Source organism: Labeo rohita, chromosome 2 (genome assembly GCF_022985175.1).
Source record: "Labeo rohita strain BAU-BD-2019 chromosome 2, IGBB_LRoh.1.0, whole genome shotgun sequence".
Taxonomy (NCBI): domain Eukaryota; kingdom Metazoa; phylum Chordata; class Actinopteri; order Cypriniformes; family Cyprinidae; genus Labeo; species Labeo rohita.
In genome coordinates this window covers 37,036,975-37,049,936 of record NC_066870.1, presented here as the reverse complement: position 1 = coordinate 37,049,936, position 12,962 = coordinate 37,036,975, and the positions used below count along the sequence as shown (strand labels likewise).

The window sequence follows — 12,962 nt, the reverse complement described above, 5'->3', positions numbered from 1 at the left end:
TGATACTATGGCTTGAAGAAAGCTGAAACTGAACCACAACATAGAACTCCTTACTTTGGATCAAATCAAGGATTGCAGTTTGATGTTCTGGAATCCCAGAAAACTCTCACTGACATCAGTGCCGAGTCGATAATGATCTTCAGCTTTGAGAACAGTATCCTGAGTTGTGTCTATTATGAATAAATAAAATTTTGCCTCCTTTATCTCAGACAAAATTTGTTTGTGGAGCTTTTGAGATAATAAAGAAATCAATTCATTTTGAATATCTGGGCTTAAATAACTGATGTGGCATTTTTTATCCAGTAACTCTTGCAACACTGGTTCATGATGGACTAATAACTCAATAACTGACAAAATTTCCCATTGTTTGGTTCATGCAGTCCTCATGAATAGAGACATTAAAACATATTTTAGGCTTAATATTAAGAAATGTGCATTGTGCACGAGTAGTACTTCAAATAAAGTTTAATTACAATTTTTATATATAGTTTTGAGTGATATGTCAGTAAATATGTTAATAGACTTAAACTATACTTAGTATAAAATAAATGCATTTGAAATCTATTACTTTTTTAATAGGGTATTTATAGCCTGTAGCAGTTAAAAAATAAATCAGTTGACCTGTATACAAAACACAGATTTAAATTTATCAAAGTACAATTAGAAAAGAACATTTTTATTGATTTTTTTTTTTTTAAATGCATTTAATTCAGTCAATTAAGAAAAGTGGCATTTGAGGCATGGAAGGTATGGAAGGCATTTTATGCATTGGAGGAACTTGATATATTGGAGACATGGAAGGCATGGGAAGGCATTTGAGGCATTTCTGGTGTCCAAAGCATTTCAGGTTTTTGAGGCATTTCAGGTTTTTGAGGCATTTCAGGTATTTGAGGTATTTCAGGTGTTTTAAGGCATTTCAGACTTTACACACATTCAAGTCATTTTAGAGCATCCAAGGCATTTCGGGCATCCTAAACATTTTAGGCATTCAAAATGGCATCCGAGGCATTTCAGGCATTCGAGGCATTTCAGGCATTCGAGGCATTTCAGGCATTCGAGGCATTTGGGGCATCCGAGGCATTTGGGGCATCCGAGGCATTTGGGGCATTCGAGGCATTTCGGGCATTGGAGGAATTTTAGGCATGTAATACGATGAATGTGGCCGTCTGGTCACACTCATCATGAGTTCAACGACCCATATTTCATAGGGATCAGCACAAAACTCATGGCCATTGTCCAATTTGAATCTGCCAAAAAACAGTTGCAATAAAAATTGTTAACTGTAATGTCTGAAAGATTCCTATATAGAGCTTCTTATATTTACTGCAGTTTAAGGCATTCCATTCCGTCATTGTGTGTCCTGTGTCCATATGGAAAATATATATATCAATAAAATGTTACTTACACAATAGCTGGGATTCTGCAGCCTCCGTTCACGTCTTGTCTTCTGTAACTGGTCACTCTGTTTCTAATCGACAGTCTAACTCTTTCAACATATCTCAGACAGCAGGTTTTATCTAAGAGACACATCACAAACACAACAAAGACAATAAATGTATTGATATGCACTGACCCAAATCCATATGCAATACAACTACTTTCAGTGACAAGATGAAATGGAAAACCAACAGATTTGAACGAAAAGATTTGAATCTGCACTTTTGTGCAACTTTCTACCTTTAATTGACCCTCGGAACATTTCATCCACCCTGTCCTTGAGAACACGGACCCAATATTCTTGGGGGTCAGCATAAAACTTATGGTCACGATCCACTCTGAAGCTGCAGAGAGACAATTGCATTGAACATCATGGACTATGATGTTTGAAAGAATCACAAAAAAGCCTTTTTTGATCAAAAACAGATCTTGCTTACATTACAGCAGGGATGTTGCAATGTCCATCCGGCTTTTGTATTTTGTAGCTGGTCACTTTGTTCCTTATGGAGAGTCTGACTCTATGGACGTAATATGTGCAGCAGTACTTATCTAAGAGACACAACAATGACATTAAACATATTAACATGCAATGAGATGCAATTTGAATTCAATTTATCTTTAGTTTGTTTTAATTTCAGTTAAAAGTTTTGAAATATAGTTTTTTTTATTATTTACTTTTTTTTTTTTTAAATATGTCTAGTTTTTTATTTTATTTCAGTTTCAGTGTATTTAGTTAAACTAAATGAAAATGAGAATGATGAAATAAAATAAGTTTAATTCCTTAATCTCTTATTTCAGTTAAAGATTATTTTACTTCAAATATGTTTTTTATGGTTTTAGTTTTATTTTTTAACTGGCCAAAACCATATGCAATATATCTATTTTCTTGCTCAGTATGTTTCAGTATGTTGTGTAATGTTTAACTGTGATTTATAGAATCATTTTCTGCATATTGTAACGTAGCTGCAGGACCATCACATGTGGTATGTACCTCGTGGCTTTTCAGGCGTTGGAAACATTGCAGGTGGTTGAGGCTTTCTGATAATTTTTGGCTTTTCAGGCGTTTGAGGCATTTCAGAGGTTTCAGGCATTTTAGGTATCCAAGGCATTTTAGACGTTGGAGGCATTTCAGAGGTTTCAGGCATTTCCGGGGTTTGAGGCATTTCAGATGTTCGAGGCATTTCAGAAGTATGAGACATTTCAGATGTTTCAGGAATTTCAGAAGTATGAGGCATTTCCGGTGATTGAGGTATTTCAGAAGTTTGAGGCATTTCAGAGGTTTGAGGAATTTCATATGTTTGAGGAATTTCAGAAGTTTGAGGAATTTCAGAAGTATGAGGCATTTCCGGTGTTTGAGGCATTTCCGGTGTTTGAGGCATTTCAGATGTTCGAGGCATTTCAGAGGTTAGAGGAATTTCATATGTTTGAGGAATTTCAGAGGTTTGAGGAATTTCAGAAGTATGAGGCATTTCCGGTGTTGGAGGCATTTCAGAGGTTTGAGGAATTTCAGAACTTTGAGGCATTTCAGAAGTATGAGGCATTTCGGATGTTTGAGGCATTTCAGAGGTTTGAGGCATTTCAGAAGTATGAGGCATTTCAGATGTTTGAGGCGTTTCAGAAGTATGAGGAATTTCAGATGTTTGAGGCATTTCAGATGTTTGAGGCATTTCAGAGGTTTGAGGCATTTCCGGTGTTTGAGGATTTTTAGACGTTTGAGGAATTTCAGAAGAATAAGGCATTTCAGAGGTTTGAGGAATTTCAGAACTTTGAGGCATTTCAGAAGTATGAGGCATTTCAGATGTTTGAGGCATTTCAGAGGTTTGAGGAATTTCAGAAGTATGAGGCATTTCAGATGTTTGAGGCATTTCCGGTGTTGGAGGCATTTCAGAGGTTTGAGGAATTTCAGAAGTATGAGGCATTTCCGGTGTTGGAGGCATTTCAGAGGTTTGAGGAATTTCAGAAGCTTGAGGAATTTCAGAAGTATGTGGCATTTCAGATGTTTGAGGCATTTCAGAGGTTTGAGGAATTTCAGAAGTTTGAGGAATTTCAGAAGTATGTGGCATTTCCGGTGTTGGAGGCATTTCAGAGGTTTGAGGAATTTCAGAAGTTTGAGGAATTTCAGAAGTATGAGGCATTTCAGATGTTTGAGGCATTTCAGAGGTTTGAGGAATTTCAGAAGTTTGAGGAATTTCAGAAGTTTGAGGTATTTCAGAGGTTTGAGGAATTTCAGAAGTTTGAGGAATTTCAGGAGTTTGAGGCATTTCAGAAGTATGAGGAATTTCAGAAGTTTGAGGCATTTCCGGTGTTTGAGGCATTTCAGATGTTCGAGGCATTTCCGAGGTTTGAGGCATTTCAGAGGTTTGAGGAATTTTATATGTTTGAGGAATTTCAGAAGTATGAGGCATTTCAGATGTTTGAGGCATTTCAGAAGTATGAGGCATTTCAGATGTTTGAGGCATTTCCGGTGTTGGAGGCATTTCAGAGGTTTGAGGAATTTCAGAAGTTTGAGGAATTTCAGAAGTATGTGGCATTTCAGATGTTTGAGGAATTTCAGGAGTTTGAGGAATTTCAGGAGTTTGAGGCATTTCAGAAGTATGAGGCATTTCAGATGTTTGAGGAATTTCAGAAGTTTGAGGCATTTCCGGTGTTTGAGGCATTTCAGATGTTCGAGGCATTTCAGAGGTTTGAGGCATTTCCGGTGTTTGAGGAATTTCAGACGTTTGAGGAATTTCAGAAGTATGAGGCATTTCAGAGGTTTGAGGAATTTCAGAAGTTTGAGGAATTTCAGAAGTTTGAGGAATTTCAGAAGTTTGAGGCACTTCAGATGTTTGAGGAATTTCAGAAGTATGAGGCATTTCCGGTGTTTGAGGCATTTCAGATGTTCGAGGCATTTCGGAGGTTTGAGGCATTTCCGGTGTTTGAGGATTTTCAGAAGTTTGAGGAATTTCCGGAGTTTGAGGCATTTCAGAAGTTTGAGGCATTTCAGAGGTTTGAGGAATTTCAGATGTTTGAGGCATTTCAGTGTTTGAGGCATTTCAGATGTTTGAGGCATTTCAGAGGTTTGAGGCATTTCAGGTGTTTGAGGCATTTCAGATGTTTGAGGAATTTCAGAAGTATGAGGCATTTCAGATGTTTGAGGCATTTCAGAAGTATGAGGCATTTCAGATGTTTGAGGCATTTCAGATGTTTGAGGCATTTCAGAGGTTTGAGGAATTTCAGAAGTTTGAGGAATTTCAGAAGTTTGAGGCATTTCAGATGTTTGAGGAATTTCAGAAGTTTGAGGAATTTCAGGAGTTTGAGGCATTTCAGAAGTATGAGGCATTTCAGATGTTTGAGGAATTTCAGAAGTTTGAGGAATTTCAGAAGTATGAGGCATTTCAGATGTTTGAGGCATTTCAGAGGTTTGAGGAATTTCAGAAGTATGAGGCATTTCAGATGTTTGAGGCATTTCAGAAGTTTGAGGAATTTCAGATGTTTGAGGCATTTCAGATGTTTGAGGCATTTCAGAGGTTTGAGGCATTTCAGGTGTTTGAGGAATTTCAGAAGTTTGAGGAATTTCAGAAGTATGAGGCATTTCAGAGGTTTGAGGAATTTCAGATGTTTGAGGCATTTCAGAAGTATGAGGCATTTCAGATGTTTGAGGCATTTCAGAGGTTTGAGGAATTTCAGAAGTTTGAGGCATTTCAGATGTTTGAGGAATTTCAGAAGTTTGAGGCATTTCAGAAGTTTGAGGCATTTCAGATGTTTGAGGAATTTCAGAAGTTTGAGGCATTTCAGATGTTTGAGGCATTTCAGATGTTTGAGGCATTTCAGATGTTTGAGGCATTTCAGATGTTTGAGGCATTTCGTTTGAGTTTGAGGAATTTCAGAAGTTTGAGGAATTTCAGAGTTTGAGGCATTTCAGAAGTTTGAGGCATTTCAGAGGTTTGAGGAATTTCAGATGTTTGAGGCATTTCAGATGTTTGAGGCATTTCAGAGGTTTGAGGAATTTCAGAAGTATGAGGCATTTCAGATGTTTGAGGCATTTCAGATGTTTGAGGCATTTCAGAGGTTTGAGGAATTTCAGAAGTATGAGGCATTTCAGTGTTGAGGCATTTCAGAGGTTTGAGGAATTTCAGAAGTTTGAGGAATTTCAGAAGTATGAGGCATTTCAGATGTTTGAGGCATTTCAGAGGTTTGAGGAATTTCAGAAGTTTGAGGAATTTCAGAAGTATGAGGCATTTCAGATGTTTGAGGCATTTCAGAGGTTTGAGGAATTTCAGAAGTTTGAGGAATTTCAGAAGTTTGAGGCATTTCAGATGTTTGAGGCATTTCAGAGGTTTGAGGAATTTCAGAAGTTTGAGGAATTTCAGAAGTATGAGGCATTTCAGAGGTTTGAGGAATTTCAGAAGTTTGAGGAATTTCAGGAGTTTGAGGCATTTCAGAAGTATGAGGAATTTCAGATGTTTGAGGAATTTCAGAAGTTTGAGGCATTTCCGGTGTTTGAGGCATTTCAGATGTTTGAGACATTTCAGAGGTTTGAGGAATTTCAGAGGTTTGAGGAATTTCAGATGTTTGAGGAATTTCAGAGGTTTGAGGCATTTCAGATGTTTGAGGCATTTCAGAAGTTTGAGGCATTTCAGATGTTTGAGGCATTTCAGGTGTTTGAGGCATTTCAGAGGTTTGAGGAATTTCAGAAGTTTGAGGAATTTCAGAAGTATGAGGCATTTCAGATGTTTGAGGAATTTCAGGAGTTTGAGGAATTTCAGGAGTTTGAGGCATTTCAGAAGTATGAGGCATTTCAGATGTTTGAGGAATTTCAGAGGTTTGAGGCATTTCCGGTGTTGGAGGATTTTCAGACGTTTGAGGAATTTCAGAAGTATGAGGCATTTCCGGTGTTGGAGGCATTTCAGAGGTTTGAGGAATTTCAGAAGTTTGAGGAATTTCAGAAGTTTGTGGCATTTCAGATGTTTGAGGAATTTCAGGAGTTTGAGGCATTTCAGAAGTTTGAGGCATTTCAGATGTTTGAGGCATTTCAGAAGTTTGAGGAATTTCAGAAGTTTGAGGCATTTCAGAAGTTTGAGGCATTTCAGATGTTTGAGGCATTTTGAGGAATTTCAGAAGTTTGAGGCATTTCAGGTGTTTGAGGCATTTCAGATGTTTGAGGCATTTCAGATGTTTGAGGCATTTTGTTTGAGGATTTTCAGAAGTTTGAGGAATTTCAGAAGTTTGAGGCATTTCAGAAGTTTGAGGCATTTCAGAGGTTTGAGGAATTTCAGATGTTTGAGGCATTTCCGGTGTTTGAGGCATATCAGATGTTCGAGGCATTTCAGAGGTTTGATGCATTTCCGGTGTTTGAGGATTTTCAGACGTTTGAGGAATTTCAGAAGTATGAGGCATTTCAGATGTTTGAGGCATTTCAGAGGTTTGAGGAATTTCAGAAGTATGAGGCATTTCAGATGTTTGAGGCATTTCCGGTGTTTGAGGCATTTCAGAGGTTTGAGGAATTTCAGAAGTTTGAGGAATTTCAGAAGTATGAGGCATTTCAGATGTTTGAGGCATTTCAGATGTTTGAGGAATTTCAGAAGTTTGAGGAATTTCAGGAGTTTGAGGCATTTCAGAAGTTTGAGGCATTTCAGATGTTTGAGGAATTTCAGAAGTTTGAGGCATTTCAGATGTTTGAGGCATTTCAGATGTTTGAGGCATTTCCGGTGTTTGAGGAATTTCAGAAGTATGAGGCATTTCAGATGTTTGAGGCATTTCAGAGGTTTGAGGAATTTCAGAAGTTTGAGGAATTTCAGAAGTATGAGGCATTTCAGGTGTTGGAGGCATTTCAAAGGTTTGAGGAATTTCAGAAGTTTGAGGAATTTCAGAAGTTTGAGGCATTTCAGAGGTTTGAGGAATTTCAGAAGTTTGAGGAATTTCAGGAGTTTGAGGAATTTCAGAAGTATGAGGCATTTCAGAGGTTTGAGGAATTTCAGAAGTTTGAGGAATTTCAGGAGTTTGAGGCATTTCAGAAGTTTGAGGCATTTCAGATGTTTGAGGAATTTCAGAAGTTTGAGGCATTTCCGGTGTTTGAGGCATTTCAGATGTTTGAGGCATTTCAGAAGTTTGAGGAATTTCAGAAGTATGAGGCATTTCAGATGTTTGAGGCATTTCAGAGGTTTGAGGAATTTCAGAAGTTTGAGGAATTTCAGAAGTATGAGGCATTTCAGATGTTTGAGGCAATTTCAGAGGTTTGAGGAATTTCAGAAGTTTGAGGAATTTCAGAAGTTTGAGGCATTTCAGAAGTTTGAGGCATTTCAGAGGTTTGAGGAATTTCAGAAGTTTGAGGAATTTCAGAAGTTTGAGGAATTTCAGAGGTTTGAGGAATTTCAGAAGTTTGAGGAATTTCAGGAGTTTGAGGCATTTCAGATGTTTGAGGCATTTCAGAGGTTTGAGGAATTTCAGAAGTATGAGGCATTTCAGATGTTTGAGGCATTTCCGGTGTTTGAGGCATTTCAGATGTTTGAGGAATTTCAGAAGTTTGAGGCATTTCAGATGTTTGAGGAATTTCAGAAGTTTGAGGCATTTCCGGTGTTTGAGGCATTTCAGATGTTCGAGGCATTTCGGAGGTTTGAGGCATTTCCGGTGTTTGAGGATTTTCAGAAGTTTGAGGAATTTCAGGAGTTTGAGGCATTTCAGAAGTATGAGGCATTTCAGATATTTGAGGAATTTCAGATGTTTGAGGCATTTCCGGTGTTTGAGGCATTTCAGATGTTCGAGGCATTTCCAGTGTTTGAGGCATTTCAGATGTTCGAGGCATTTCCGGTGTTTGAGGCATTTCCGGTGTTTGAGGATTTTCAGACGTTTGAGGCGTTTCAGATGTTTGAGGCATTTCCGGTGTTGGAGGAATTTCAGATGTTTGAGGCATTTCCGGTGTTTGAGGCATTTCAGAGGTTTGAGGAATTTCAGAAGTTTGAGGAATTTCAGAAGTATGAGGCATTTCAGATGTTTGAGGAATTTCAGAAGTTTGAGGAATTTCAGAAGTTTGAGGAATTTCAGAAGTTTGAGGCATTTCAGAAGTTTGAGGCATTTCAGATGTTTGAGGAATTTCAGAAGTATGAGGCATTTCAGGTGTTTGAGGCATTTCAGAGGTTTGAGGAATTTCAGAAGTATGAGGCATTTCCAGTGTTGGAGGCATTTCAGAGGTTTGAGGAATTTTAGAAGAATGAGGCATTTCAGAGGTTTGAGGTATTTCAGATGTTTGAGGCATTTCAGAGGTTTGAGGAATTTCAGAAGTTTGAGGCATTTCCGGTGTTTGAGGCATTTCAGAGGTTTGAGGCATTTCCGGTGTTTGAGGATTTTCAGATGTTCGAGGCATTTCAGAAGTTTGAGGCATTTCCGTTGTTTGAGGATTTTCAGAAGAATGAGGCATTTCAGAGGTTTGAGGCATTTCAGGGGTTTGAGGCATTTCAGATGTTTGAGGCATTTCAGAAGTATGAGGCATTTCAGATGTTTGAGGCATTTCCGGTGTTGGAGGGATTTCAGAGGTTTGAGAAATTTCAGAGGTTTGAGGAATTTCAGAAGTATGTGGCATTTCAGATGTTTGAGGAATTTCAGAGGTTTGAGGAATTTTATATGTTTGAGGAATTTCAGAAGTATGAGGCATTTCAGATGTTTGAGGCATTTCAGAGGTTTGAGGAATTTCAGAAGTATGAGGCATTTCCAGTGTTGGAGGCATTTCAGAGGTTTGAGGAATTTCAGAAGTATGAGGCATTTCAGATGTTTGAGGCATTTCAGATGTTTGAGGCATTTCAGAGGTTTGAGGAATTTCAGAAGTTTGAGGCATTTCAGGTGTTTGAGGCATTTCAGAGGTTTGAGGCATTTCCGGTGTTTGAGGATTTTCAGATGTTCGAGGCATTTCAGAAGTTTGAGGCATTTCCGTTGTTTGAGGATTTTCAGAAGAATGAGGCATTTCAGAGGTTTGAGGCATTTCAGAGGTTTGATTTCAGAGGGGTTTGAGGCATTTCAGATGTGAGGCATTTGAGGCATTTCAGAAGTATGAGGCATTTCAGATGTTTGAGGCATTTCAGGTGTTTGAGGCATTTCAGAGGTTTGAGGAAATTTCAGAGGTTTGAGGAATTTCAGAAGTTTGAGGCATTTCAGATGTTTGAGGAATTTCAGAGGTTTGAGGAATTTCAGATGTTTGAGGAATTTCAGAAGTTTGAGGCATTTCAGATGTTTGAGGCATTTCAGAGGTTTGAGGCATTTCAGATGTTTGAGGAATTTCAGAAGTATGAGGAATTTCAGATGTTTGAGGCATTTCCGGTGTTGGAGGCATTTCAGAGGTTTGAGGAATTTCAGAGGTTTGAGGAATTTCAGAAGTTTGAGGCATTTCAGATGTTTGAGGAATTTCAGAGGTTTGAGGAATTTCAGATGTTTGAGGAATTTCAGAAGTATGAGGCATTTCAGATGTTTGAGGCATTTCAGAGGTTTGAGGAATTTCAGAAGTTTGAGGAATTTCAGAAGTATGAGGCATTTCAGATGTTTGAGGCATTTCGGAAGTTTGAGGAATTTCAGAAGTTTGAGGAATTTCAGAAGTATGTGGCATATCCGGTGTTTGAGGCATTTCAGACGTTCGAGGCATTTCAGATGTTTGCCACACAGACCATGAATCTGGCAGTCTGTTCACCCTCTGCATGAGTTCACTGACCCATGTTTCATTGGGATCAGCACAGAACTCACGGTCATTATCCAATATGAATCTGCAGAGAGACAATTATATTAACCATCATTAACTGTGATGTCAGAAAGATTCAAAAACGAGCTTATATTCACTGCAGTTTAAGGCATTGTATTGCATCAATATGTGTACTGTCTCTCTATTCCTCTCCAGTCAATCCATTTATTTAGTAATTATTTTACTCTGTGTGCAAAAATTCATTGGAAACACTTCCCAAATATCCATGAATATGAGTATCATTAAATTTTGTATGAATAATTGACACTTTGAAGTTTTTCCCTACTGTGGGGTCAAATTCTAATTTCAAATAAACAAATTACATTATCTGTGTAACAATCTGAATAAAAAGTTTTTTTTTTTTGTTTCAAGTTTCATACCACTTTCAAAGTTCTAATCTACAAACAGACAGATTTAAATAGATTACTTACACAATCGCTGGGAGTTTGCAGCCTCCATCCAGGTCTTGTTCTCTGTAACTGGTCACTCTGTTTTTAATGGACAGTCTAACTCTTTTGACACACCGCAGACAGCAGGTTTCATCTAAGAGACACATTATAAACACAAGAAGACACTAAGGGCCAGATTTTCTAAAACTTGCGCCAGCACAAACCTAGATATTGCCTGGATTTGCTAAAGACGCGCAGTGAAGAATTAGCACTGAAAAGGCATAGACACAGTCATTTTTGCGCCTGACCTTATTGAATATGCATTTGTAGGAGTTTCTCTTTCAGATGCAAAATTTATGGGAGGAGAGTATTCAAATGAATCACGCAACACTATTTACTAAAGTTTGTGCTCCTGTCACGTATCACCCATGCACACTGACAGAAAGATGGAAAACCAACAGATGCTCATCATAATAAGTAGCCTATTGCTAGCAGAGCCCCTCAGACGATTTTCACAGAAGTGGAAGTAAATTCAGTGACTATTTAAAATATGCTACACACATGTTGGAAAGAAGACAATACAAAATGTTCATCAACAGCAAGACTGATTTTTAAAACATCATTACATTGTCCATTTCTTCCCTAGTGAAAAATAAATATACTAAAATGTATTTAAAATACATTTATTTCATGCTAAGTATACTATAAATACATTTACATATACACACTTAATAAAAATACCCTGCAATCAGTGTTGCCAAGTCAGTGGTTTTCATGCAGAATTGGACTACTTTAACACTATTGCCGCAGGTTGTTTTTTAATGTCCACGGGTTGAAGCAACCCCAATGACGTATTCAGCCCCTGTAATGCTAATTTTACCAGGGGAACAATTTTTAATGGGGGACCACCTCAAAACGCGATTGGGCTACTTTTGGGCTAGTTTTAAGTAGCAATTGGGCGGGCTTTGTTATGAAAACCTGGCAACACTGCCTGCAATTGTACTTTTACAATTGTATACTAAATTGTGTACTAAACTGATATATTTAAAGCCTGCTAAATTGGAACAACTAATTTTGTACTTAATGCACTTTAATTGTGTGGAAGCAGTGCTGAAGTCCAATTAAAGATATACTTAAGTATAATTTATCGTGCTAAAGTGGAACTATTGCAAGTATACTTTAGGTACACTTTAAATATTTCACATTTAAAGACCGATATTATATAAAGATCATACAATCCTCATCAATAGTGACATTAAAACATATTTTAGGGTTAATATTAAGAAATGTGCATTGTGCACAAATAGTACTCCAAATAAAGTTTAATTATAATTTTTATATCAGTAAGTCTCAAGTGACGTGCCAGTTTTTACTAGGGTTATCATCATTTATTTTATTTTATTTTATTTTATTTTATTTTTAATTTAATAATAATTTTTAAATTAAATAAAATTTAATTTAATTTAAAGTGGTCTCCAATTGAGAATTATTTATATAATTTCATCATTTATATTAATAAAATACTTTCATAGTTTGACAAGGTCTCCCTGGAAGAAGAGACTGTGAAGTCTCAATGGAATTCTCCTGGCTAAATAAAGGATAAATAAATAAATAACTAATAGTTTCTTGCCGATAAATACTATTAGTTTCTTGGAAAGTTTAACTCTTTGGACATAATGCATGCATCGTTGCTCATCTAAGAGACAAAGATATTAAAGATATTAACATGCAATGACCTCAAAACAAGTGGCATGTAGTATCACTAAGATACTACTAATATTTTGAATTCATTATATTTTATAGTTTCTATTTTAGTTACATTTTTAAAATTAGAATTTAGAATTTTGTCTTTTTATTGTTATTACTATTTTCCTTTTGTAAAATGTATCTATATAGATTTTCAGTTTTAGTTATTTTAATTTTAGTCATTTAGTACACCAAGTTAAACTGTAGCCTTGGTAACTAGCTAAAATAAAAAAAAAAACATAACTTTTTTAAAAACTTTTATTTCAGTTAGAGTTTCTATTAGCTAACGTTAGTTAACGCATTAATTAAAATGAACTAACAATGAACAACATATATGTTCAGCATTACTTAATTTATTTTAGCATTAACTAATTAAGCTGTTAATGTGAAAGAAATTATAAATGAATCAAAAAATTAAGTAATGCTGAACAGATGTGTTCATATTAACTAATGCATTAACGTTAACTAATACAACCCTATTTAAAGTGTTACCAGTTTGGTTTACAGTAACAATAATGCTCTTTTTGGTTTTAGTTGGTAAACTTAACCTGCCCATAATGCAATATAACTACTTTATTGCCCAGGGCTGTGTAGGCTTACAATGCTTTTGGGAAACACAGCCCAGTATGTTCCAGTATGTTTTTTTGAACTGTAACACTGTGATTGATAGAATCATTTTCTGCATAAGG

At 36.7% G+C, this 12,962-nt stretch overlaps 2 protein-coding genes across 2 annotated transcripts; one reads left to right on the top strand and one right to left on the bottom strand.

Moving 5' to 3' along the window:
• Positions 1 to 726: 726 nt before the first annotated feature.
• On the bottom strand, positions 727 to 3,631 carry LOC127175516 (uncharacterized). The gene is made up of 5 exons (XM_051126636.1): positions 2,429 to 3,631; positions 1,875 to 1,986; positions 1,678 to 1,781; positions 1,406 to 1,517; positions 727 to 1,247 (listed from the first exon to the last, which is right to left on the bottom strand). The coding sequence occupies exons 1-5, from the start codon at positions 3,588 to 3,590 to the stop codon at positions 989 to 991; spliced, it is 1,749 nt and encodes a 582-aa protein (XP_050982593.1). The 5' UTR covers positions 3,591 to 3,631; the 3' UTR covers positions 727 to 988.
• A 76-nt stretch (positions 3,632 to 3,707) lies between these two features.
• LOC127182039 (uncharacterized) lies at positions 3,708 to 8,198 on the top strand. Its single transcript, XM_051137135.1, has 4 exons — positions 3,708 to 4,081; positions 4,244 to 4,425; positions 6,680 to 6,805; positions 8,192 to 8,198. Exons 1-4 carry the CDS (start codon positions 3,758 to 3,760, stop codon positions 8,196 to 8,198), a joined length of 639 nt encoding a protein of 212 aa, XP_050993092.1. The 5' UTR covers positions 3,708 to 3,757.
• The last annotated feature ends 4,764 nt before the right edge of the window (positions 8,199 to 12,962 follow it).

Coding starts and splice junctions, on each gene's coding strand:
- LOC127182039 (XM_051137135.1), top strand. CDS start 3,758: ATGTTCGAGGCATTTCCGAGGTTTGAGGCATTTCAGAGGTTTGAGGAA. Junction 4,082..4,243: donor AGAAGTTTGAGGCATTTCCG/GTGTTTGAGGCA, acceptor GAGGAATTTCAG/AAGTTTGAGGCACTTCAGAT. Junction 4,426..6,679: donor AAGTTTGAGGCATTTCAGAG/GTTTGAGGAATT, acceptor GGCATTTCAGAG/GTTTGAGGAATTTCAGATGT.
- LOC127175516 (XM_051126636.1), bottom strand. CDS start 3,590: ATGCCTCAAACATCTGAAATGCCTCATACTTCTGAAATTCCTCAAACT. Junction 1,782..1,874: donor TGCAACATCCCTGCTGTAAT/GTAAGCAAGATC, acceptor GTCTCTCTGCAG/CTTCAGAGTGGATCGTGACC. Junction 1,248..1,405: donor TGCAGAATCCCAGCTATTGT/GTAAGTAACATT, acceptor GTTTTTTGGCAG/ATTCAAATTGGACAATGGCC.